General features: G+C 41.3%; 1 protein-coding gene across 3 annotated transcripts in view; it reads left to right on the top strand.

The window, feature by feature from the left end:
* The window catches only part of ZNF365 (zinc finger protein 365), a 293,917-nt gene that overhangs the window by 32,244 nt on the left and 236,680 nt on the right, over nucleotides 1-24,993 (top strand). For 2 of the 3 annotated variants that reach the window (XM_078640964.1, XM_078640966.1), the window contains exons 1-2: nucleotides 1,088-1,180; nucleotides 3,535-4,277. In XM_078640964.1, the coding sequence (XP_078497090.1) occupies nucleotides 1,100-1,180; nucleotides 3,535-4,277 (824 nt within the window). In that variant the 5' untranslated portion in view covers nucleotides 1,088-1,099. Of the gene's footprint in view, nucleotides 1-1,087; nucleotides 1,181-3,534; nucleotides 4,278-24,993 lie in introns of those variants that run through there. The other variant, XM_078640965.1, reaches the window with a different exon arrangement.

The raw sequence follows: 24,993 nt of genomic DNA on the forward strand, positions 1-24,993 counted from the left end.
TAGGTGCAATTTTTTTAAATTAATCTTAGAATTGGAGACTGCCATAACCTATCAGCGTGAGATGATTAGAGCCATCCCATTTATAAAATCTATACTTGTATTTAGCGGTCACCTTCCAATCAATGTATATCCCAAACCTCCTTAGCCTTCAAAAACCTATGTTCAGGAGTCCCACTCATCACATTTCAGCCTTTCAACCTCAAGTCATATCTTTCAACAAGCAAAAAATCTTTCATTACCATATGATAGATTTTGTTACTAAACGTACGTACGTCTGATGCCAACAATCGTATAAAAAAAACTCTACACAGTTTATGTAACTCACATCACTTTTCTGCTAACATGCTGATGAGACCACTAATGCCATTTTCATGTTACATCTAGCAAATTCAGGTCTTCCCACTCTCATGTCACAATACCCATCAACTACTTATGTGTAGCACTGTAGGCATGGCATTAGAGAGGAAGAAGTTGATTGACACATGCATGAAAGAAGAGGTCTTTTGAACACACCTCTGTTCATTTCGTCACATAATAGTGTAATTCTAATCCTGTCTGCACCCACTTGCACATTCCCACATTAGAATGAGATAGGAGGTAAAATCTAATTGCAGATGCTACAGTCTCTACTAAATGCCTGTCGGTTTAAGCTTGGTTTGACCGGAGTCAGAGTGGCAACTCAGCAACATTGGAAATGTAATTGACCGTCCAACAAACCTAGCGAAAAACTGAACGTCAATAGCATTGAAGTGGACTTCCACACACAGTTGATAAAACAGCCCATGTAAAAGCTTTATTTTGTTGTTGAGTAGGAACCTGGACATTTCTCATTTTAGTGACTGACATGTTTCTAGATCAGAGACAGTGGGAACTCTCCTGAATGTTACTTAGGAAAGAGGGTCAGTCAGAAAAGAATTATTTAAATCCAGGTTAGCACAAGAAACACCAACAAACCTGGATATATTTTAAATGATATGCTTGTCTAAGACAGCAATTATAACCCAGATGTTCAATAAGTCAAACATGACCTTGTTACCTTCCTCTAATAAGGAATATTTTTTTATTCCAGATGTCCTTTGTTGTTCCTTTTCCCAAACAGATGTTTCTTAAACAGAATGAACGTCTTATTCTTCACCTGAATATGCAACTGGATTATTGCTGCATTCTACTAAGGTTTGAGGTAGCTCAGAAATTTGTATTTTTGCACAGTAGCCATCATTGTAGATGACACTCTAGTGTTTATTCATCACTCACATTTTTTTGTATACTCTATTTTGTGAATGATAAAACAATTCTCATGTTTGAATCACCACCCTTGAGCACAAAGCACGTCTTAACACATTTTTACTTTGTGCCGTTGATCATATGTACTCATTAAATAGGTATGCCTTGCAAGCGAGCCACCTGTATAATTAATTTTATTATAGTTATGATTAAGTTCATCACTGTGTGGATACTTTCATTGGAAGCAAGTACTATACTTTAACTTGTTGTTGAGCTTCCTCTTCCAGGGAAACATTGGAAGTTCTGGAAAGTCAATTGTAGACACTTTTTGATTATTACAATGTTTTCAGTTGCTCATTATGAAAAGGATAGGACTTTCAAGTTATGGAGTGAAATATGCTATAGAGATGTGACTGGTAGTAGAAGCTGTTTGGCATTTGTAGGGTACCCATAATTGTTAGTTGGGGTCTTAAGTCTCTGAGACAAATGCTTTGAGCTCTTGTAATTAGTTTGTCTTTGAACTGGGTATTCTTTCTATCTATGTAGTGATGGAGGTGACCAAACACATCAAATTGGGATTATTCCAGCTAACTACTTTATAAAAGAACATGTTGGTTTGTTGCAGCTAGTTTAAGGTTCAACTATTATTGTTGGGGGTATAGAACCATTTGGAATGGAGTATGCTTGTCAACATGCTTGAAAAAGCTGTTGGCAAAGATGGCGTTATTCTTCTTTTGGTTGGTATAAACTCTCTCAACTCAAAAGCTAAGTGATTATAGAAAGGGACAGTTACAGATAAAGAATTCAGATGCTCTGTATACTCTTTTAATAGTGCATAAGTACAGATTCACAACGAGGAGTTGATTCCGATCTGGGTCGGAAAGCACTCAGACCGTGCCGGATCCGGGATGTTTTCCGACCGATCCGGACCCCTGCAGTCCGACCGAGCGAATACGATGCGGCCGTATGCTGTCGGACTCGATTCGGTCAGACTCCCGTAGAAGTCAATGGGAGCCGGTCGTTTGACGCGTACATGGGCTCCCATTGACTGAATGGGTACGTTGCGGACAAGTGCACCCCCTACAGTGGGTACGCTTCTGTGCCATCCGCACCATACATGCCTGTGTTGGGGAGACCCATGGGTCTCCACCTGTGTCCGAGTTGTAAGGCTGCGGGTGACAGGGGGTCCGATGCAGACCCCCAAAGTCCAAAACCGGGAGCTATTGCGAGCCGGAAGCTCCGACTCGATCAGGCTGTCTGAATCGAGCATCGTACTAGCTCGGTCGGGCAACATCTCCATTGCGCCCCACGGTTAGCTTACGGACGAGACGTACAGAGCGGTTTGGACCCAGAAACGATTCGGATGGAGATTTCGCTCTTGTTCGCATCGTACTTCGACGTCTGGTCCCGTGTACGAACCGGACAGAAATTCAGCCTCCGAATCTGATCCGCTAATGCCGTACCCGATTCGGTGCCTTTCCGACCGAGATCGGAATCGGCCCCCTAGTGTTTTAAATATTGCATATGGTTGAAGGGAGTTCAAAAGTATTCCATGAGAATTTTTAATATAAGATCAACTCCATATCATCTTGTAAAGATGCAGTTGACATCATAAACATGAGGGGGGTGAATCTAGCTACCTAACTATCCATCTGTGGAGAGGTGTGGTGCACTTAATTTCCTCAACTGTCCCCAGCGTCTTGAGACCCGTAAGGGTGAGTAGTTTGCGCTTTACAAATACAGGATCTGCCTGTTTGTAAATCTATTTGTCTGTCTATCCATCTGTCTGCTGATTGTCAGTCTTTCTGGCTATCATGACATTTAGATTGTGCATATTATCTCTTGAGTCTTGCTGCACATTCCCTATCGTTAAAAAAAGTAATGATTGGTGTATTTATTGAACAGTGGTTGGTCAGAAATTATCAAGACAATATCTTTAAATGTTATTTTTGAAAATTGGATGAGTTGTATCGAAAGAACCATTACTGTTGCTTTTCATATTGAGCTCTTTCCACTGCTTTAAAGGTACCTTTAAGCAATATGTATTGGAGCATGATTCCACCATGGCTGATATTAGGATTCTGAGTTTGTAGTTCACAAATATATACTTCATACAGTGATTCAATTGAAATATTAACTTGACCGTTATGTGTACACAATAGAAATACATGGATAACTAAGGTAGATGTATCCAAGGAGTGCCTTTCATAAAAATATAAATCATGCTGAGCTATGGTTTTTATCAATAAATAAGATCTGTATTCAGTTTGTTTCACTCTAATTACATTTGAATATCATTATTTCTCTTAGGTGTTGGGAAATTGTGAAATGCAACAGAAATCATTAGAAGGGAAAAAATCTGCATGGCAGGAGATGTCTGAAAATGCCAATGTATGTAAACCGTTCCGTTGCCCACAGTGTGGTGATCAGACCAGGTTCAGAAACCTGTCTTCTTTATCAGCTCACCTGGACTATAATCACAGATTTAGAAACAGAAATATTTCGGGAAAAGATGGTCTTTTTTCTTCCCTCAATACAAATGATAAGGTGCCATGCTCAGAGTATTTGATTTGGGAAAATATTGGAAACATCAACACTGTTAAAAAATATTCATCTGTACAGTTTTCTGATATTTCACCTGAAAATATAAAAAACAAGAGGTTTCGTGATATATCAACTAAAAATCATGCACAGTACATGATAAACAAACAATCTGGAGCATCAACAATCAGTCAAAGTTCCATGTCTCTGGGTCCAAATAATGATATCAGAACATCATATAACCGTGAAACAACAGAAAATATAAATCAAATGGTAGAGTCTGCCGATAAGGCAAATGAAAAAAGAATGAACAACCTATCCAAGGAGCTTTCAAGAAAGACTGCTGAGCTACTTGATATCCAGTCTTCATTCCTGCAGCTATCTCAGAGAAAACAAGAAATTCAGCAGCGAGAGAGAGCTTTGAACAGACAGGTGGATGTTGCTGTTGAACTGATTGCTGGATTGAGGCAGCGCCTGTCTAAGTCTGAAGATGAGCTTCTCAAGAAAGAAGAGTAAGTAGAATACTGTGTCTAGCTAACATTTGAAATGCATAATTTTCCATTTTTAAAGCAATGCTTTACATAACTCTGCCAACTTTTCCATGTGACATTGGAAAGGTGGTAAGTTTGGTCTGAGGAGGATCTAGCCACACATTTACATTAACTAGGATAGGATGAGTTGCCATAGCCTGAATGCTTCCTGATGTGCCTTCAGAACAGATGGGGGTGGAAACAGAATGGGGAATCCTGAAGGCAGTTGTCTGCATTGCAAAATACTTGACATAGAAGTCAAACCTGAGGTCAGCAAGAGGGGTCTAGAGAGTAAACACCTGTCCGTCCTGAAAATAATAAAGTTTATAGTTTGTGGAATAGGTGCTAAAAATTAATGAAGATCAGCATTATTGTAGCTGCACACATGAAGATAGTTACCTTGACTGTAGAGTGATTTTATGTTCATAAAACTAGTGTTACTGGCTGAATGTGACAATGTATTGCTCAAGATTAAACTTGCATAGAATGACTGCATCCATATTTTAAACAGAACATGTGGGTTTTCTTCAAACATTATCTAAATCTGTGTTGGTTGGGTATACCCATGTCGTCTAAATCTGTGTTGATTGGGTATCCATGACTGCATTGATGAGTCGTCATATGCTGCATACTTTATGACTATTAACTGCATTCCAGTACAGTATGATTAATGCAATCACATTAGTTGTATCACTCCTGTCATGTTGAGTGATACTATCAGTGGTCGCTCCAATAGAGCATACTAGTAAATTGTTACAAAATAGTTTGTGCACCAGAAAGAAGATCTCACTTAAAGAGCTTGAAATCTCTCACATGACAATCTAATTTTCACTCATATGATTCAGTAACTCTCCTCCAAAGTAGAATGCCATAGTTTCACAACATTGTTATTTAGTCTAGTAGATGCCACTTCCATTCACGTTGGCATTCATGCTGGTTTTATTTCTTTACTAGGAGAAAAATGAGAATTGCACAACCAGCTAATGTAAGTGTTGTTGTCCAACAAGTATATTCGACAATAATGATCTGAAAAATGAAGGAATTAGTCCAGAAATAGTCTTAAAGTCCATCAGTTGGCAATATCCAATTGTTTTAAACATGTTTAATTCCTGCTGCGTTTGATTAATGGAAGATGGTGTGGCAATTGTGTCTGCAGTAATTGCTGGATTTCAGATACAAACCAGGATGTGTGCAAGACACAAGGTTCTCATCACATATTTGTCATTTCTATTTTGGCTGTGGAATACTTTTAAACGATTTCCTCGGAGAAAGGTACAATATAATACCACAAAATGTTATTATTTATTGAACAGTGAGCATGAAGGTGTAACTGCTAGTCCTTACACATCAGCTTGTTGTAATAGATTAGAAACCTTCCCCAGCAGTGTATGATAGGAGGAAAGGAATGTAACGCCCTGTGAGTAATTTGCAAGCAAGACCATTCTACAAATGTTTACAAGCTGCATGCAGAATAATAGAATGAAAGAGGAGTGATTATCCTTGTGGGCTGGTGCATGCAGATGTGCTTATGAATGCGGGATTGCTTTTTTTCCAATAGTGGAATTCAAATGGAAATTTCCAGGCATGAAAAAGCAAAGTGTTCTATATTTTCTCATACCAGCCTAAGGCCGTGTGTTTTTGATGACCATCGGAATGAAATGGTAAAATTGGCTAGGAGATTACTCTACAAAGAAACCACATAAGATGTGGGTCTTCTGCCATGGAAAATCAGGTGCTCTATCTCTTTTATGGAAAATGCTTATTTTTAAGCGATCGTTATCTCTCTTGTGGTCCAATTTTAAGGGATCAAACACAGCACATACATTGATAAGCTGCCTGAACACTTAATTTGCTTTCAGAGTTTTTTAATGCCCAAATTAATTGTGTTATGGGTCACATCTGAGCCTGTCCTTTGCTGACAAAAACCTAGATCTTCTTTCTGAACTTGAGGGCAGAAGAAGTAATTGTCAAAATTGTGAATACTCATTTTGAGAGTGTTTGAAAACCATGGTAAATAACCTTAAATGTGGTCGTTAATATTTTTATATCAGTTTCCCTAAATCTTTTCTGCAGCTTCTCTTTCTGAATGTGCCTGGTTCTCAGATATAATTGCATATATTAACAAGCATTGACATAGGCAATATGTCTCGCCTTTTTGACCTTATAAATGTTTAGCCATACATCACATTATCCTGGGTGCTGGCCATCAGGGATTGAAGAGTTAGCACTAGCAAACCTGCACATTTTATTTATTCTAATTAATTATTTTTACAAACATGTAATAGTCATTAAACTTTTAAAGACAATAAAAAATTAGTTACATCTAAGGGTTCCGGTGCCCTTCAAATGCCACAAAAGCACGAGGAACCCAAAAAAATGAAGCTTGTAGAAACACAAGCTTGCATTTTATACTTTTATTGCAGCTCCTCAACCAATGAGAGATTATTACTATTCCAAGATAGAAGCCACTTTTCATCATGACTGGCAGAATCAGGGGAAGCTATGATTGCTTCAGGAGAACAGTTGAAAAATGTTGCAACATCTCACAAGCTGCAGCTTTTGAATGTTGACATCCTGGTAGACATACAACATTACTGCTTCCCCCAATACGGCAAGACAGAACTACCATTGGCGATACAGACCCCTACTATAGAAGCAGCCAAACGAGATAGAAAGCAGTCAAAAGATGTGCAAAACCTGTGCTATAAAAGCCAGCCATAGGAGGTAAATACAGTCGTATGAGGCAAAGACCCAGACCCTCAGAGAGCAGTCACTGAAAGAGCAGACCCCATACTACAGTCAACAGTGAGACGAGGCAGAATGCAGTTAGTAGAAGCAGACTTCCTTGCTACAGAGAGCAGCCACAGAAGGTAGAACGGAGTCATATGAGTCATTTGGCACAGTTTTAACAGGTGGAAACCCCACACTACTGAACAGTCATGTGAGGTAGATACCACGCACTGCTGGGAGCAACCATAGGAGGTATAAAGCAGTCCTAGCCTTTAGAGAGCACAGCCACAAGGGAGAAAGCAGTCAGAGGTGCAGACCCCAAAGCTATAGAGGCCAACTATTGGAGGTAGAATATTGCCCTACGAGGCACAGGCCTTGCCCTCAGAAGAGTAGCAATTGGAGGTGCAGACCCACCAGTGCAGAGACCAGTCATGGTAGGTACAATGCAGCCAGAGAACATGCACACCCCAAGATATAGATGCCTATTCCAAGTAGGAGGGTCCACCCGCCGTATTTCGAGTGTGGTTGTCGGAACACCAAAGGAACTCCGCTGGGATCCAGACAGAGAGCCTAGGTTTATAGAGAAAGCAGCAAGAATGCAGTAAGTACGGTCATCTATGGAGACATGAGACAATATGCAGAAGCAAATGCACAACACGTTTAGAAAGTAGTCATAAGATATATATAGAGACACTGGCCACATTAAGAGAGCAGCTAGTTGAGAAGCCTCAATCAAAAACCAATTAAAAACGGCAGCCAAGAACGGAAAGCAAAATTATAGATAAGTCAATTTGTGATGGAAATTGCCTGTGTAAATATATCGCCTTACCTAAGTGATGGGAGGATTTAGAGACACGGCAGCTCATGCTTCTTTCTCCCTTTCTGGAATTGTACTCTTGTTTTACACTTAGAACATGTTTGCTGCACTCGTATAAAGTAAAGCTGACACTAGCAATTGGTTGTTTAGCTGCTTAACTCAGGTTACCAGTTGCTCTTTTTCTCCTCCATTCAGCCAAGTCATTGCAATACAGCAGTTTTGAAAACATTAGCTGTAATGTTTCAGCAGCAGTTGACCCCATACCATCTGCAGCTACACCCGGATGTAATAAACCTTTGACGTGTACCTGTGGGGCCCCTACTGCTTTACATGAGCACTTCGTATCAAAATCAAACCATCTTCAATGTTTGTTGTCTGTGGATGTTGTACGGCGCCTTTACAACAATGACCATTGACAGACTACAGGGGCTGTCCAACTACCCTGAACCAGGGACAATAAATTGTTACACCTAACAAAAGGTTCAGGTGAAAGGATCACAATTAACAATTAGACACTAAACATTAGGATCTAAAGCTGAATAAGGAAAAAGAAGAAGAAGCCTATATATACACATTGACAAATATTCAAAACAATTATAATTTATTATATAAATATTTTTCTTTAAAAAAGATCCAAAAAGAAAAAATAAAATAAAAAAAACAACAGCGCTCAAAAGAGAGTTGGCAAAACAGAAACATACAATTCACATGCCAAACCAGTGGCTAACAGACAAACATAGTCAATACAAAAAGGAACAACACAGATAAAATGATGTGTCCTTTATGAATTACGGCCACAAAAAGCGTTGACGGCGTTTCAACCGCATGGAAACTGGGCGGTCATCTTCAGGACAAGAAATTATTTTTGAGCGTACAGTTTACAACAATGACAGCCTCATTTTGTGTCCCGTGACATAATTGGGAATTGGGTCGATTTTTGCTCTCTATTCTGACTTTTGTTTCCCTCATGCAATATGGAGTAAGGTGCTGAAATGGTCTTTGTGTCTGTTTTTATTGTATGGTATTCCCTTTAACGTAGTGTTATACAAGCAGTAGGTGCATCAGGTATTACCAGGAGGGCGTTATGCATGCAAACAACCAAGAACGGACAACACTTTACGTGGAACACCTTGGCATCCAATTTCAAACTCAGAATGAGGCTATTACTGTGAAAGATTCGGGAGGGCAGTAGTGTAAGAGAAGGAACCCTTGTACTTTTGTTTTTCATTGTCAAAGACTCAATTCAACTGTGTGGTGTGCGGGTAGCTGTAAAGCAGTTAAAACGTACGTGCTTAGTATATAATAGAACATTATTTAATATACCTAAATCTATAATGATGTCATTAATGCAAGTGTGTCTTCGAAGCGGTATGGTTTTGTAGGCTGCTTGCTACTTTATATTTTACATTCACCATCCTTCAGTAACAGTAGTGTAAAAGACCCCGCCACTGTTCCTAAGAACTAGATGGGCTTGCCGATAGGTAAGTGAGCTTCTACAACAACCCAGTGACCTAAAAGACCAGAAGAGCTGGTAACAGTTAGTCAGTTCCATGTTAGGCAAGCAACACTTGCACCCACTAGGCCAGCTGATGTTTCAGAGGCCCACACCTGTTACACTTCACATTTCTCTATGTGCCATCCCCTAACCCCCCCATCAGCCTCTCAATAGTTGAGGGTGCCGTGTTATGGCGGAAGTTCCACCTTTGGGGCTGTCCAGGCAGTTGTGTTGCTGTGTCTTTTACAGACAGGATAACAAGATACATTTTTAACTGTGGCTGAGGGAAACATTTGTAACTGGAGACGCTGCTCTAGGTGAACATCCATCTAAGATCTTGCCCTATTCCTGCCCTGCACTGTCACTACATGATCTTTAGTCTAAAATGGTACATTAACAAAATATTTTCTGCACGTAAATGGAACTCTCATCTGTAAAAAGTATTACGTGCGCACAAACCTGGAACCCATCTGGAACACAAGTCACAAATACAGGATCTACTGCTCATGTTTACATTGGCAACTATCACTCTGGATTGTAGAAAAATATTACAGTTATATGATTTTTGCTGTGGTGGTAAATCACACGCTGCACTTCTAAACTTAAAACACACTAGACGAGGATTTCAGTGGCAGTAAGCGTGGGAATGCTCATGCAACACCAGTTTCAGGGAGAAAGAAACATGAAAAATATGTTCCTCAGCAGAAATCACACAGCAGCCGCCTCAATGCGTCTGCGCAATGTAAGCAATTCAGACAACGCACACATTTCAGGGTTATGGCTATGTCAGAGATGCAGAAAATTATAGGTTTTATTGGTGCACGGATTGTGGGGTGGGGGGGGGGGTGGTGGATCGGAAACCTCTTCAGGTTGAACGATTCCGCATATACATACAAGGGTTTTTTTAATTTATGGACCTGTACAGAATAACACTGAGGACATCAGATAGGATACTATGAGAAAAGCAATGGTAAATGCAGCTTAGCTGAGGCAACATTTTACTACTACTTTATGTGTGCCACCTACACACTGGTGCGACACATCCAGAAGGCTGTGCCTGACAATTCCAAGCACCATGACGCAGTTCAGCGGTGGAATCATGAGCTCTTCCTCTGCAATTGTAAAGCCTAAATGTAAGCATGCAGCTGCAGCCACTCAGGAATTTATATCTGGGAACAATTTTTGCAGCTGTGACCACCGCTCCCTAAAACCGTCCAGGTAGATGCTGAGGGTGACCTCAAAGTTATAATCAACCCAGAAGGCGTAGTTGTCACCTTGTTTAATGGTAACCTGGTGTAAATACATTATGCACACAGACTACTGCCCTGGATATCACTGAAAATGAAAATCAAGCAACTGCTGCGGCAAGGAAGCAGCATGCATTGCGCATATTCGGCAACAGTCCTCGAAAACCGGAAACAAAATTACAAATTCCGATCCGTACTGCTGATGGTTTTGAACAGAACCAAAGCAAATGGAACAAGCGTAGACATTGTGGCTTTCGGCTCTGTGGCTCTTGGCTCCTGGCAGGCTGACAACATACGCAGGTGGATCAGCCATATGGATCCTACTAGACCTCTCAGCGGCCTTCGACACCATCTCACACATAAAGCTCACGGTGAGGCTAGTCTCCTGTGGCATTCAAGGAGTAGCCCTGAAATGGCTACAGCACTTTATGTCCGACAGAACTCAAACCGTCATCCTGGGTCCCTATCAATCAGGAAAAATGCCTCTAGACAAAGGCGTACCACAGGGCTCCTGCTTGAGCCCAACCCTTTTTAACATATATATGGCTCCTCTGGCAAAAGTAGTAGAACATCTGGGCTTCGAAATGATTTCCTATGCTGATGACACCCAGTTTATGTTCACCGTCGGTCCTATTCCAGAAGCTGACAAAGTACGTTTCTCCATGGGCATATTGGCAATTTCCAACTTGATAACTGATAACTGTCTCCAGCTGAATCCTGGAAAAACGGAAGGTATGCTACTGGGGAAAGCTTCGAGGGTCTGGTCAAACGAATGGTGGCCTTCACAGTTGGGTGCAGCCCCTGTTCCCAAACAAAGTGTCAGAAATCTTGGATTAAAATTGGACCAATCGCTAACGATGAAGGATTATATAGCAGCCACGACGAGCTCTTGCTATTATAGCCTACGACTACTTCGTAAAATCCTCCCATACATGCCTACTAATCACCGCCGAACCTTGGTTCAAGCAATGGTGATTAGTCGATTAGACTATGGCAATGCCCTGCTGGCAGAAGTGGGTGAGACGCTGCTAAATAAATTACAGGTGATTCAGAATACAGCTGCCAGAATTATTTTAAAAATGCCAGCTGGCTCCCCCTCTGAACCCTTGCTGAAAGAACTGCATTGGCTGCCAGTAAGGATGAGATCCTTTTTTTAAATATGCTGCCTTACTTATAATGCTCTAAATGGTAGAGGCCTTTACTATCTACGAAAGAAACTAGTAAAACACGTTCCAGGTAGAAATCTGAGATCTTGTTCATTAGGACTTCTACAGGTCCCTAGTAGACGCTTGAGCCGCACTGGGGGTAAAGCCTTTTCGTATCTTGCTCCAAAGTACTGGAATGGACTGCCCATGGCCCTGCGGAAAACTCCAACATACTGCACCTTTAGGAAACAACTAAAAGCCTTCCTGTTTTTAAAATAGCCGCTGACATGACTCTCCGCTATTGGGTTTTTCTAGGCGGCGCCGAGATGCCCCAGGGTGAGTCGTGCGCTATAAAAGAGCATATAACATAACATAACAAACAAGTTTGCAAAATAAACGGTAAACAGCGTTAGCTGTCTCAAAAGCTTCAAATAATAAAAACAAGAGATCAGCGAGGAGAGAGCAGGAAATTAAGTAGATGATTGCATTACGAGTCAAGGCAAAAAAATAAGTATTGCCCCAAATAGAAACAAGTGGAATAGGACAAGTCCTGGGGGCTATCCATGGGAGACAGTAATTGAGAGAAAAGAGGTGGGACAAGCAGGAACCATTATCCAATTAAAAGCAACATTTGATGAAGAACACTGACAAAAGTCAATCAGAAGCTGGAAGTGAGCTGTATGCCCCCTAACTGAATACAGTATGTCTAGAGACAGCACCTGTGCTGCCCAGGCTCGACCCAAAAAGGATTTAAATCATTTATTTTTCACAGGTTGTGGGCATATTATTGTTGCATATAATATCAAAACACAAAAAATAGCAGAAAAAAATGAACATTAACAAAAATATCACCTTCCTATACTTAACTAATATAACCACAAATATCGATAACAAAATATCGCTGTTAAAAATATTGCTTTTTACGGATAGGGAAAACACAATTATCAGAAACGAAAATACTGTCACCTATAACTGAACATTTAATATGTAAAAAATACCAATTCACACAATATTGACTACACTAATGTTGCCAAAATTAGTACATTATCATTAATAAATAATAAAAAACACTTTTTACTTAAAACAGTTAACATAATTAAACATTGTATACACTTGTTGAAATTAAAAATACATTTATTAACCAAAATATTTTCAGTTCACCTCAATAAGATATCTGAGCTCATACAGTGTAACAAAACATATTTACAATAATTACAAACATTTATACAGCAATCTAAATATTTATACATATATATATATATATATTCAAAACTATCAAACTATATATCAAACATTATAAATACAACTGAAATTAGTGTTTACCATAGAAGGATATAACTGATAAAAAACTTCTAACTTAACCTAAACTAACCAGTAATTAAATCAACAATATAAAAGGCACACTCATTTTATCAACTAAATACTTCAAAAACGAGAAGTGCTTCAAAATGAGGAAACTCATTCCTTGAACTGACCTTTAAACAGGAAATGTCTACATCCCAACCACCCAATCAAGTAAGTAACACTTATAATTAAACTAAACCATACTTGTAAATAGACTTAAAAATGTAAAACAGCAAATAATTAACTAAACAATCTCCAACTTCTCTTTACACGTACTTCCGAAAAGAAATCACTACGACTTTGAAAAGTGATAAGCTGCTTGAAAAAAACAATCCCAAACCAGCAAAAAGATATAACAAGGTAAGTATACTTAAGATATTTAAAAATGTAAACTCACCCCAATAGTAAGTCAAAATAAACCAACCCCAACCTCTAAAAACTATTAATAAATAAACATTTAACATGAAACTGACACACTTTTTTTTCTTACAACAAAAAAGAAATCACTTGCTCCACATTACAACACCCCCAACGGAAAAGCTGCAAAACAGTGTAAACATCTAAAAAGAACAGGCATGTAAGTATAAACAATAGAAGTATTAGCATAATTTTCTATGTAAATAACAAACGTACAAACTTTAGAAAATTGTATTTATTTATATTAATCAATCAATCAATCATAGCATTTGTATAGCGCACTACTCACCTGGAGGGTCTCAAGGCGCTTGGGGAGGGGGGGTCCGCTACTGCTCGAACAGCCAGGTCTTGAGCTGCTTCCTGAAGGCGAGGTGGTCTTGGGTCAGGCGGAGGTGGGTCGGGAGGGAGTTCCAAGTCTTGGCGGCCAGGTGGGAGAAGGATCTTCCTCCTGTTGTGGCTCTTCGGATGCGGGGGACGGCGGCGAGGGCGTGGCTGGTCGATCGAAGGTGGCGTGTGGGAGCGTAGAAGTTGAGGCGGCTGTTGAGGTAACTCGGGCCTTGGTTGTGCAGGGCTTTGTGTGCGTGGGTGAGGAGGCGGAAGGTGATTTTCTTGTTATTACACTTCTTTCGGATAAAATGATAGAGAGAGCCAAATATATAACATTCCAGAAAGAAGAGCAATTACTAATTTGCATGGCTCACACTCACTACTAAGAAAGTGGATCAACAGAAAATGTGAATTGGAAATGTACCAAATATTATTCTAATGCATACTATGGATGGGCTACTCCAAAAGTTGATGTAATTAATGTAAGAGAACACAGCCTCTCCCCAAATGTGACAGAAATAGAAGTTTGGGAGGTATTGTAGGATATAAGAGAGGCAAGCACTAGCTCCCGGGACCCCACAACTAAAATCCTAAAAGATATACTGCCTAAAGTCCCCAAGCACATCACATGCCAACTATCACCTATACCCACTTTAAAACGTTTAATTGCACATACTAAAAAGGCGCCCAGCGATACTCCTCCTGCCCCAAAAAGAAACCAAGAAATATATAAATATCTGAACATTTAACAATGATCCATAATGAGGAACCTTTTTCTTTTATATGACAACCTAAAAATGATAATCCTAATGTTCTCTACGGCAAATAACTTACAAAAACTAGGCCATTTTCAAACCTTGATGATGGATGGGACCTTCAAAAAGTGTCTCAAACAATTAACCCAAATATACACCATACATGGGGAGTATCAAAAGGCAAATATCCATTGTCTATATGTATGCCAACATTTCAAATAAACAAAGCAGCACTTACTGCAACCTCTTAAACCACATTAAATATAAAACAATAAAATAAATAGCTTCTACCCACAAAAAATAATCATGGAATTTGAACAAGTCATGATTCAAACCATTTTTAAAAGTTTACCCCCACACAGTCACGCAAGGCTGTTTCTATCATTTCAATGAAAGCATATTGAGACACCTCCAATGATCTGCACTGAGGGCCTGATTACGATGTCGGTCTGAAAGCCTCCGACCAACAGTTGGATTCTCGTAGACCGTGTCGGAACCCTTTTGCCCGACTCCGTCTACAACATTTCCGACCGATCTATTACGATGCTCACGGTTGAAAGGGGAACTGTTCAGTCATTCTGAATCAGTTCTGACCGGCATGTGAAGAATCCGAGTTGGTCGGAGCCGATTCGTAGAGCTCAGCAGACGGCGTTTCTGACCTACTGATTACGATGTCAGATTCCAACAGCCTTTCTGACTCGATCTGTCCGATACCAAAAGGCTGTCGGAAATTGACTTTGGGGGCCCCTAGCAGGCCAACTTCATCCTGAGTCTTCTGGTTTGGGATAGAGCGAGTACCCAAGGTACCCCCACTGTAAAACTATGCACAGTGTGGCAGGCACCATGGGGTGTCTGTGACAGGGTGCAAGGTTCTCTACGGCAAATAACTTACAAAAACTAGGCCATTTTCAAACCTTGATGATGGATGGGACCTTCAAAAAGTGTCTCAAACAATTAACCCAAATATACACCATACATGGGGAGTATCAAAAGGCAAATATCCATTGTCTATATGTATGCCAAAATTTCAAATAAACAAAGCAGCACTTACTGCAACCTCTTAAACCACATTAAATATAAAACAATAAAATAAATAGCTTCTACCCACAAAAAATAATCATGGAATTTGAACAAGTCATGATTCAAACTATTTTTAAAAGTTTACCCCCACACAGTCACGCAAGGCTGTTTCTATCATTTTAATGAAAGCATATTGAGACACCTCCAATGATCTGCACTGAGGGCCTGATTACGATGTCGGTCTGAAAGCCTCCGACCAACAGTTGGATTCTCGTAGACCGTGTCGGAACCCTTTTGCCCGACTCAGTCTACAACATTTCCGACCGATCTATTACGATGCTCACGGTTGAAAGGGGAACTGTTCAGTCATTCTGAATCAGTTCTGACCGGCATGTGAAGAATCCGAGTTGGTCGGAGCCGATTCGTAGAGCTCAGCAGATGGCGTTTCTGACCTACTGATTACGATGTCAGATTCCAACAGCCTTTCTGACTCGATCTGTCCGATACCAAAAGGCTGTCGGAAATTGACTTTGGGGGCCCCAAGCAGGCCAACTTCATTCTGAGTCTTCTGGTTTGGGATAGAGCGAGTACCCAAGGTACCCCCCCTGTAAAACTATGCACAGTGTGGCAGGCACCATGGGGAGTCTGTGACAGGGTGCAAGGTTTGCCGCAGACCCCCTCTTTCCACATAGATGCCTGTGTTGTCGGTGGGAACACAGGCTACTATTGAAGTTAATGGGAGACCGTCTCAACGGTGTTCGGAAGCATCATAATCGGTCGGATGGAACCGCTGACCGAGAATTGGTCGGACCGAATCCGACAAGGAATCGGGCGATTTAGTTTCCGACCCACATAGTAATCAGGCCCTAAGTGTAGAATATGCTACAAACAGCCCAATTGACTTTGAAATTAAAAAAAAATAATAGCACTAGCCTATGTCCCTGTCTCAGAGGTAGCTAACCACTACAATATACTAATAGAAAGCTGTTTCTACCATCACAATGAAGACAAACTGAGCCTTCTAATGGACTATTTTGAAGACACTTGGGTTAGCAGCCTGCAATGCTCTGGTCACCAACACTAAGCCAAATTCCAAATATCATGCTGGAATGTCTATGACAGCACCTTGGCACATGAAGCTGAAACAAACAACATAGTGGAAGGATGGCACAATGCCTTCCAAGCCTCACTAGGCAGTACCCAACCTACACTCAACCTACACTCAAGCTACCAAAAAGTATGAATGGAGGATTCTGTTTGCCAAACTACTCCTAAACTTGGCAAACAATCGAAAAGAATGTACAATTTCCTGCAATTTAAAGTCAAACTCTTCATAATCAACAATGGAGTAGATTACTTAGAAACAATAGCCAAAGGCATATTATAAAATAAATAGTAACCTAAAAATGTCCCAAAAAACTATCACAAAATGTAAAACAACATCACAAATCATTTTCTATATAGCTAATAAAATAATATTGTATTACATCAGATTAAACATGAAATAAAACCCCAATGTTAAATAAGACTGAGATAATAAAGTGAAATATAAATTATTTACATTAGAAGTATAAACTTCACCAACCCAAAAGCCCAAATAATAAACTAAATCCATCACATAAAATAAATACAACACATAAACCACACATTTCCAAAAGTAATCACATATTACTTACGGAAACGATAAAATATAACATTTCCCACTCAAAAGAAATCTGTAGATGCAGATCTACCTCTATATCTACAAAGTCAAAAATAATAATCCTCCAAAAACAGGAAAAATATTTTCCCCAAAACACCTAAAAAAAATGCAAAAATAAAATGTATTCAATAGGCTTCCCTTGAAGCAAATTAAACTATCTAGGAACCATAAAGAGAAAAAAATCATGTTTAAAAAAATGCTCTTGGAAACTCCCAAAAAAGGAAATCATAGTTAAAAATATTAGTTTATTGTAAAACAAGTGATTTCTTTCAAATAAAAAAAAAAGGTAACTCTCAATGCTCACAGAGGAATGAAGGCCATAGCCGACTGGATGAAGGACAGCAGACTGAAGCTGAATTCAGACAAGATGGAGGTCCTCATTCTCGGACCCACCCCATCAGCCTGGGACGACTCTTGGTGGCCCACATCGCTAGGCACAGCCCCGGAATCCACAGACTACGCACGCAACCTGGGGGTCATCCTCGATTCCACCCTCTCCATGACCAGGCAAGTCAACGCCGTCTCAGCGTCCTGCTTCAACACCCTCCGCATGCCCTGCAGGATCTTCAAATGGATCCCTCCCAACACGAGAAAAACCGTCACCCAGGCCCTCATCACCAGTAGACTTGACTACGGAAACGCCCTCTACTCAGGAACAACAACCAAGCTCCTGAGACGACTCCAACAAATCCAGAACGCCTCGGCACGACTGATCCTCGACGTCCCCCGACGCAGCCACATCACACCCCACCTGAGAGGCCTGCACTGGCTCCCCGTCGACAAGAGGATCACCTTCAAACTCCTCATCCACGCACACAAAGCACTACACAACACCGGACCTACATACCTCAACAACCAACTCAGCTTCCACACCCCCACCCGAAGCCTCCGCTCAGCCAACCTCGCCCTCACCACAGTTCCTCGTATCAGAAAAACTACCGGCGGCGGCAGATCCTTCTCCTACCTTGCCGCCAAGACCTGGAACACTCTCCCTACCAACCTACGACAGACTCAGGACCTGCTGGTCTTCTGAAGACTTCTCAAGACCTGGCTCTTCGACCGGTAGCGCCCCCCCCCCAGCGCCTTGAGACCCTCACGGGTATGTAGCGAGCTTTAGAAATGCAGTGATTGATTAATTGATTGATAGGACTCGTTTTTAGTCAATAACCTGCAAAGTAAACAAGAAAAGTCACCAGCAAAAGACATTACATTCTCGACAATACATATATATTACTCTTAATCATCATTAAATAAGTAATATAGCACAATGTAATATAACTTAATGATACATTAGTAAAACAGTGTACGGAAACCCAAAACTACACACTAGTGTGTACACTACTATTGAGGACTTACCTGTTCCGATGAACAGCAGCATCTTACCGCGACCTGGATCCTGGAAAATAGACTAACAATAACAGAACTTTACAACAAAATAGAAGGTAGTGGTAAAAAAAATGCTGCTAAATGAAATTAAAAAAACAGACTAGCTCCTCATAGAAGTGAAACTATAAATTATAGTATAAAATATATACAATTATTTAATATATACTGCAGCCGAGGCCGCTGCAGGTAAGAGCGGTGGGTGCAGCTGGGGGGGATTTCAAGGGATGATCACAAGAGAACATTAAATAAATAATTAATTTTCCCTCGTGCATGTCTCTCAAAATCCCCCCCAACTGGCCTACCGCTCTTACCTGCTGCGGCTGTGGTTGATATACTTAAAACACTTATGTTAACCCCCATGCCACACCTTTCTTTTAGCTATTTGAGGTACTTTGCACTTAGGCCCCTATAACATTTTGTCCACATAAGGTATCCATGCCAAATTTGCATCCCTTTCTTCCAACATCCTGAGGATTCTAAAGGTACCCAGGGTTTTAGATTTCCCTGTAACAGACCAAGAAATTAGGCAAAATACAGCTACATTTTATTTCCTTTTGGTGACAAATTGGAAAAAAGTTCTGCAGAAGACAGCGCCTGTGTTTTTCCCTTCAAATGGTATAAACGAAGGGCTGTGGAGCTAAAATCACCATCTTCCCAGCTTTCAGGCACAGGCAGCCTTTTGTCAGAAAAACCAAATGATCTACATACTTTTTACATTTTACTGGGACATAGCATATTTTTCCTATTTTGTGTGCTTTCAGCCACCTTCCAATTAGTGGTAGAAATAGGTGTCAAACCAATAATGGTTCCCGCAAAGCTATACATTTTGTAAAAGAAGACAGCATTCTATATTCAGCAAGTGGTCATTTGTGGAGATCCTTTAAGGCTTTCCTATAGAAACTAACAGTTGAAATAAAAGAATATTGACATTGTGTTTAAAACCCCCAGCCATTTGTGCCTATGCTACATTGCCAAGAAAACATTGGGGGATCCATGCAAGCCACACATCCTTGGACTTCCCTGGGTATCTATTTTCAGAAATGTCTGGGTTTGGTAGGTTTCTCTACATGGCTGTTGAGCACAGGACCAAAAATGCAGGTGACCCTCTTTCAACACCAGGTCTTTTGTGATTGATCATTTTTTATGCCTCCACAATATGCTTCAGGCTCTTCCCGGTGGCGGACACTTGGCCCACCCACATATGTTAAGTAACATTTGTATTGCGAGACCTGGGGAAATGCTGGGAAATAGGAAATGTGTGTTGGTCCGATGATCCCACAACTTTCCCACACAGATATATGAGGAATTTGTGATCTTTTTAGCAACATCTCAGGTTTACAGGGGATTCTGGATAGGAAAACGTTCGGGAATCCAAGCAAGCCACACATCCTTGGACTCCCCGGGTGTCTAGTTTTCAGAAATGTCTGGGTTTGGTAGGTTTCCATGCGTGACCGCCGAGAACGGGAACAAAAACAAAGGTGACCCCTTTGAAAAACCAGTTTGTTTTGTGATTGATCATTCTTGATGCCTCCACAATACATTTTTGGCCCTTCTCTGTGGCAAACACTTGATCCACCCACACATGTGAGGTAACATTTGTATTGGGAGACCTGGGGGATTGCTGGGCGGTAGGAAATGTGTCTCGGTCCGGTGATCATACAACTGTCCCACAGAGAAATATGAGGAAAATTTTATTTTTTTTGCCAAATTTGAGGTTTGCAGGGTTTCTGGATAGGAAAACATTAGGTGATCCATGAAAGCCACACATACCTGAACTCCCCTGGGTAATGCTGTGTGGTAGGAAATGTGTGTATTCTTTAAGAATATGGCACAGTAATGCATGGAAAATGTGTAACTGTAGTCACATTTAGAGGTTTGCAGGACATTTTGGGTAAGAAAACTTATTGGGAGGGAATGGAATGAAATGGAAAGGCATTTATAGAACACATGGCTACTGTGGAGCATCCCAGCGCTAATAGCATTGCAGTTCCAACTACAGACAGTTTTAGGGGGAAGAGATAAGTTTTAAGTTGCTTTCTAAAAGTCAGATAGTTAGGTTCCAGGCAGATATTGGAGGGTAGGTGGTTCCATAGTTTATCAGCATTGAATGAGGAGCGAAGTCCTCCGCTTCAGATTCTTTTTATTTTTGGAATTACCGGCAGTAGTTTATTATCTGACCTAAGAGATCTCTTGGGACGATAGGGGTGAATAATGGTTCTGATAATGTCGGGGCCTTTGCCTGAGAGAGCTTTGTGCATGATACATAGAGCTTTGAATTGAACTCTTTCTTGGATGGGTAGCCAGTGTAGTGAAGATAGTGCCGGTTTAGCTGAAAAGCTGAAAGGAGCAGGCGTGCAGCACAATTTTGAACTATCTGTAGTTTCTTTATAGTTTTGGCTGGGGTTCCTAGAAATAAGACGTTAGCGTAGTCCAAGCGTGACAAAATCAAAGCTTGGTCTAATATCTTTTTAACTGAAAAAGGAAGCACTGGGAGGATCTTCCTTAAGATTCCAAAGCAATAAGCTGCCTCCTTACTTGCTTGCTCTTTGAGCTCTAACTTAGGGTCAAGCCATACACCTAGACTCTTAATGTGGTCCTTTGAGGCGGGAGGATCTCCAAGCAACACGGCCAGAAGGATCCTATTGTCAGTGAAGTGAACTTACCCAGGAGCATGACCTCAGTCTTAGCTCCGTTTAACTTCAAGTATGAGTCGTCCATCCAGCTTGACACCTTTCCCAGGCATAAAGCCAAATCCGAGCCTGTATTCTCTTTTTGATTAAGCGCAACCACAAGCTGGGTATCGTCAGCCTAGGTGATAATCTTCAAAATACTTTATTCGGTTTTACATATAGGAAAAACATAAAAGCAACATTACAACCATTAAAATGTAATAGATCATGTTAAATCATATACATTGACCACTATCGTATTACATAAAAAATTCATTCCAATAAGAAAATTGAGAGGATGTAGAATAAGACAGTCACCCATAAAATACATGTGAACTCTTAAGGGGATACTACAGGGATGACAACCATAGTTTGTGGGGCTATTAATTTTCCATGCAATTTCTGATTTTCAGTGCGGATTTCAGGTAACCAGTCACAAATAAAGTGCATTCAGGCTTTATCATTTGTAAAAAGCAGAGGGCCAGATGGACCTGAATAAAATTCATCTTTTTTAAAAGGGGCTTTGAAAAGAACCTCCGGGGAGTATCATAGAGGCGGCAAAAAAACATGAAGTGCACCAAGTCCTGAGGAGACACACCGTCGCAGCCACAGGGAGGTAGCACCTGGCCTCTATGGCTTCCCTTCGGGACAGCAAGTAAAAGATGGAAATAATCCATCTAAAACCTGGTTAAGAAAAAACGCTCGTGGGTCGACATGGGCCAAGAAAGATATGGCTCCAGTGATGCTGTGGTTTTGAGCGTCACAAATGTACGGCCGCTGGGTTTTGCCAAATCTACCCCATCTCTGTTAAGTTTTTTCAGTTGTGTAAAAGACTTTTTTACATACTCCACATCCGCGGCAGTAATCAAATCTGGGCTTAAAAAAAAGGGCCGGACGCCCCAGCTCCTTGAAGCAACCTTTTAAATATTTTAACCATGGAATATTAAGCATGTGATCCAGGGACAAAGCTTCTTTTAGTAACTGGTGGTTAAGAACTTAATCTTTATTTAACCAGCACTTGAGCCAGAAGAGCAGGGGATGCAATGCTAAGATATCACCAATAAAGGGTAGTCCAGTTTCTTCATGTACTACTTGATTTGAGGTTCCTTTGGGTACACCCTGGAGCTATTTTAAAAAGTTGTTCTCAGCCACCTAGATACCCTCGGCTGCTACATATCCCCATAGCTCATTACCATAGCTGGCAATTGCGACACTTTTCGCCTGATATATCTTCAACATTGCAGCAAGTGGGCGCTTTCCCATTTTCGCTGCAAAGTTGAAGATAGCAGTGTTTGCACGTATTATCTCCCCTCTTTTTCTCTGAACTAGAGCGCCCCAATTTAGGTGGTCATCAAATAAGATGCCCAGGTAGGAGAAGGTTGTGGCTAAGGGCACTTTCTCTTCATTCACCATGAACGAGTACTGTCTCTTGGGACGCGACCCGACCTGCATTATATAGGATTTGGTGTTGTTGATGGCTAGGTGGCGATCAGCCATGAAGCTATGAAAAGCATTCAATAAAGACTGCAGACCTCTTGCAGTTCTGGCCAAGAGGACCACGTTGTCCGCGTAAAGCAGGACGGGCCGACCCATGGCCCAACATATGGGAAATCGACTCCAGTTTCAGCCAGGGTCTTATCCAAATCATTACTGTATAGATTGAAAAGGAATGGGGCCAAAATGCATCCCTGCCTTACTCCCCTGTCAACATTAAAATTCCTTGATACCCTAAGGTCCTGGGAAAATCTGAAATTCGCCTTTGTGCCCCTGTGCAGATCCCTCAGGAAGTTGACCAAAGTGGCCTCCACCCCCATGGCGCTCATGGACTGCCACAATTTCCCCCGATTGACACAGTCAAAAGTGGAGGAAAGATCCATGAAAGCCATGTAGATGGTGCCCGGTCGGGCAACGGTGTACTTCCCAAGGATCATGTACAGGTTAAGGCATTGTGCTAGAGTGGAATGTCCTGAGCGAAACCCATATTGGATATCGGAAATAACCCTGTTATCTTCTGCCCAGGTTGTCAATCTATTCGGCACTACTCCTCCCACGACCTTAACCACGGAATCAATAAGGGAGATCGGTCTATAACAGGTGGTGCTGATATGATCTCCCTTCTTGAATACTGGCACAATAGTAGAGGTACCCCATGACTCTGGGCAGCCAGACCCTGCCGCTGCATTGAGCACGGCCATGAAGACCGGGGCCCAGAGCGACAAGTTTGATTTGAAAAGGTCCGGATGCCTTTCTCTACCTCACTCAAAGTGAATGGGAGCAGGGTTTCGTTATGCCCTTCCTGGTTTGGATATATCTGTGTTGTAGCGCTCTTAAATATAGATCCAAAGTGTGACACCCGTTCGTCTTCAGTGATGTTGGTACCGATGTCGTCCGCCCCTACCCTCTCCAACAGGGGTCTATTAATTATACCCCAGTGTACTTGGGTCAAAGAGTTCTTTCCAGGTTGCATCCTTTAGTTCGGCTTTGCGTTTTACCAAAGCCTTTTTTATAATTAAGGTGAAGAAACCGGATCCGCGGTTGATCTCTAGGGCTAGCTTTCAAAGCAGCCTTTAACTCTCTAGCAGCTTTACAGCATGCAGGGTCAAACCCTTCGGGATCCCTAAATGAGGAACCTGGTGCGGGGACAGTTAGTAAAGCCCCCACTTTAGAGACGATCCCCTCAAAAGCTTTGAGGACATCCACAGGAAGGGAATCCGGGGACACACATGATGTTTATTCTAAGGCACATGATTCACGGATGTTATCATAAAGTAGATCCGGATTCACCTGGGACCACTTGAGTCGACGCCTTCCATCTGTGAGTTTCATCACGCCGGATGTTACCGTCTTAGCCTGCAATTTCAATAGACTTCCACCCAAATGAACACATACAGGCTTGTGATCACTAAAGATGCTTTCCAGGATTTTAAATCCCGAAGAATAAATTGTAGACCACTCGAGATCAAGACATGGTCAATTAAGGTACCCCCGTTATAACCTTTAAATGATGGGACGGGCTGTTTACTACAATCTTCCACCACAGACATGGAAGAGATCAGGTCAAGTTCGTTGAGTAGATTATTGAGTGCATCACCCTGGGCCGAATGCTCAAAATGGAGTCCCCATATCCTGGCACATCCCATTTCTCCCATACTAGTTAACACCGGGTCACCACACAGGTGCACATTAAAATCCCCTGTTAGCATAAGGCAGTGGGAAGTGCACCCGCAATGCTGTTTAACAAAATCGGCCAACTGGGCAATCTTACATACCCCAAAGGTGTTCACTGCATTGTAAAGGTTAATCAAGCACAGACTCGCGTTCCCTCGCTTTAGGATGACAGCTTGGAGATCAGTATGGGTGGAGGAGATTACCTTGATCGTACAGTTCAAAGCTAGAGCTGTATAAATAACCAGACCACCCTTGGCTCTACCACTAGTTGATGGAGAAGCCGGGACAAAGAAGGCTTTATAACCCTCTAAAAATAAATTACAGTCCACCATCCAGGTCTCTTGTAGGCAAATCACAGGGAATTGCCTAATAAACATAACCCACTTGGGGTCCTGAAACTTCACAGCCAAACCAGCAATATTCCAAGAAATGGCATTTTAAGCTGCTTGCTCTATAAGATCCCCCTGGAAAGCGGT

The sequence above is a fragment of the Lissotriton helveticus genome, chromosome 5_1, assembly GCF_964261635.1.
Source record: "Lissotriton helveticus chromosome 5_1, aLisHel1.1, whole genome shotgun sequence".
Lineage (NCBI taxonomy): Eukaryota > Metazoa > Chordata > Amphibia > Caudata > Salamandridae > Lissotriton > Lissotriton helveticus.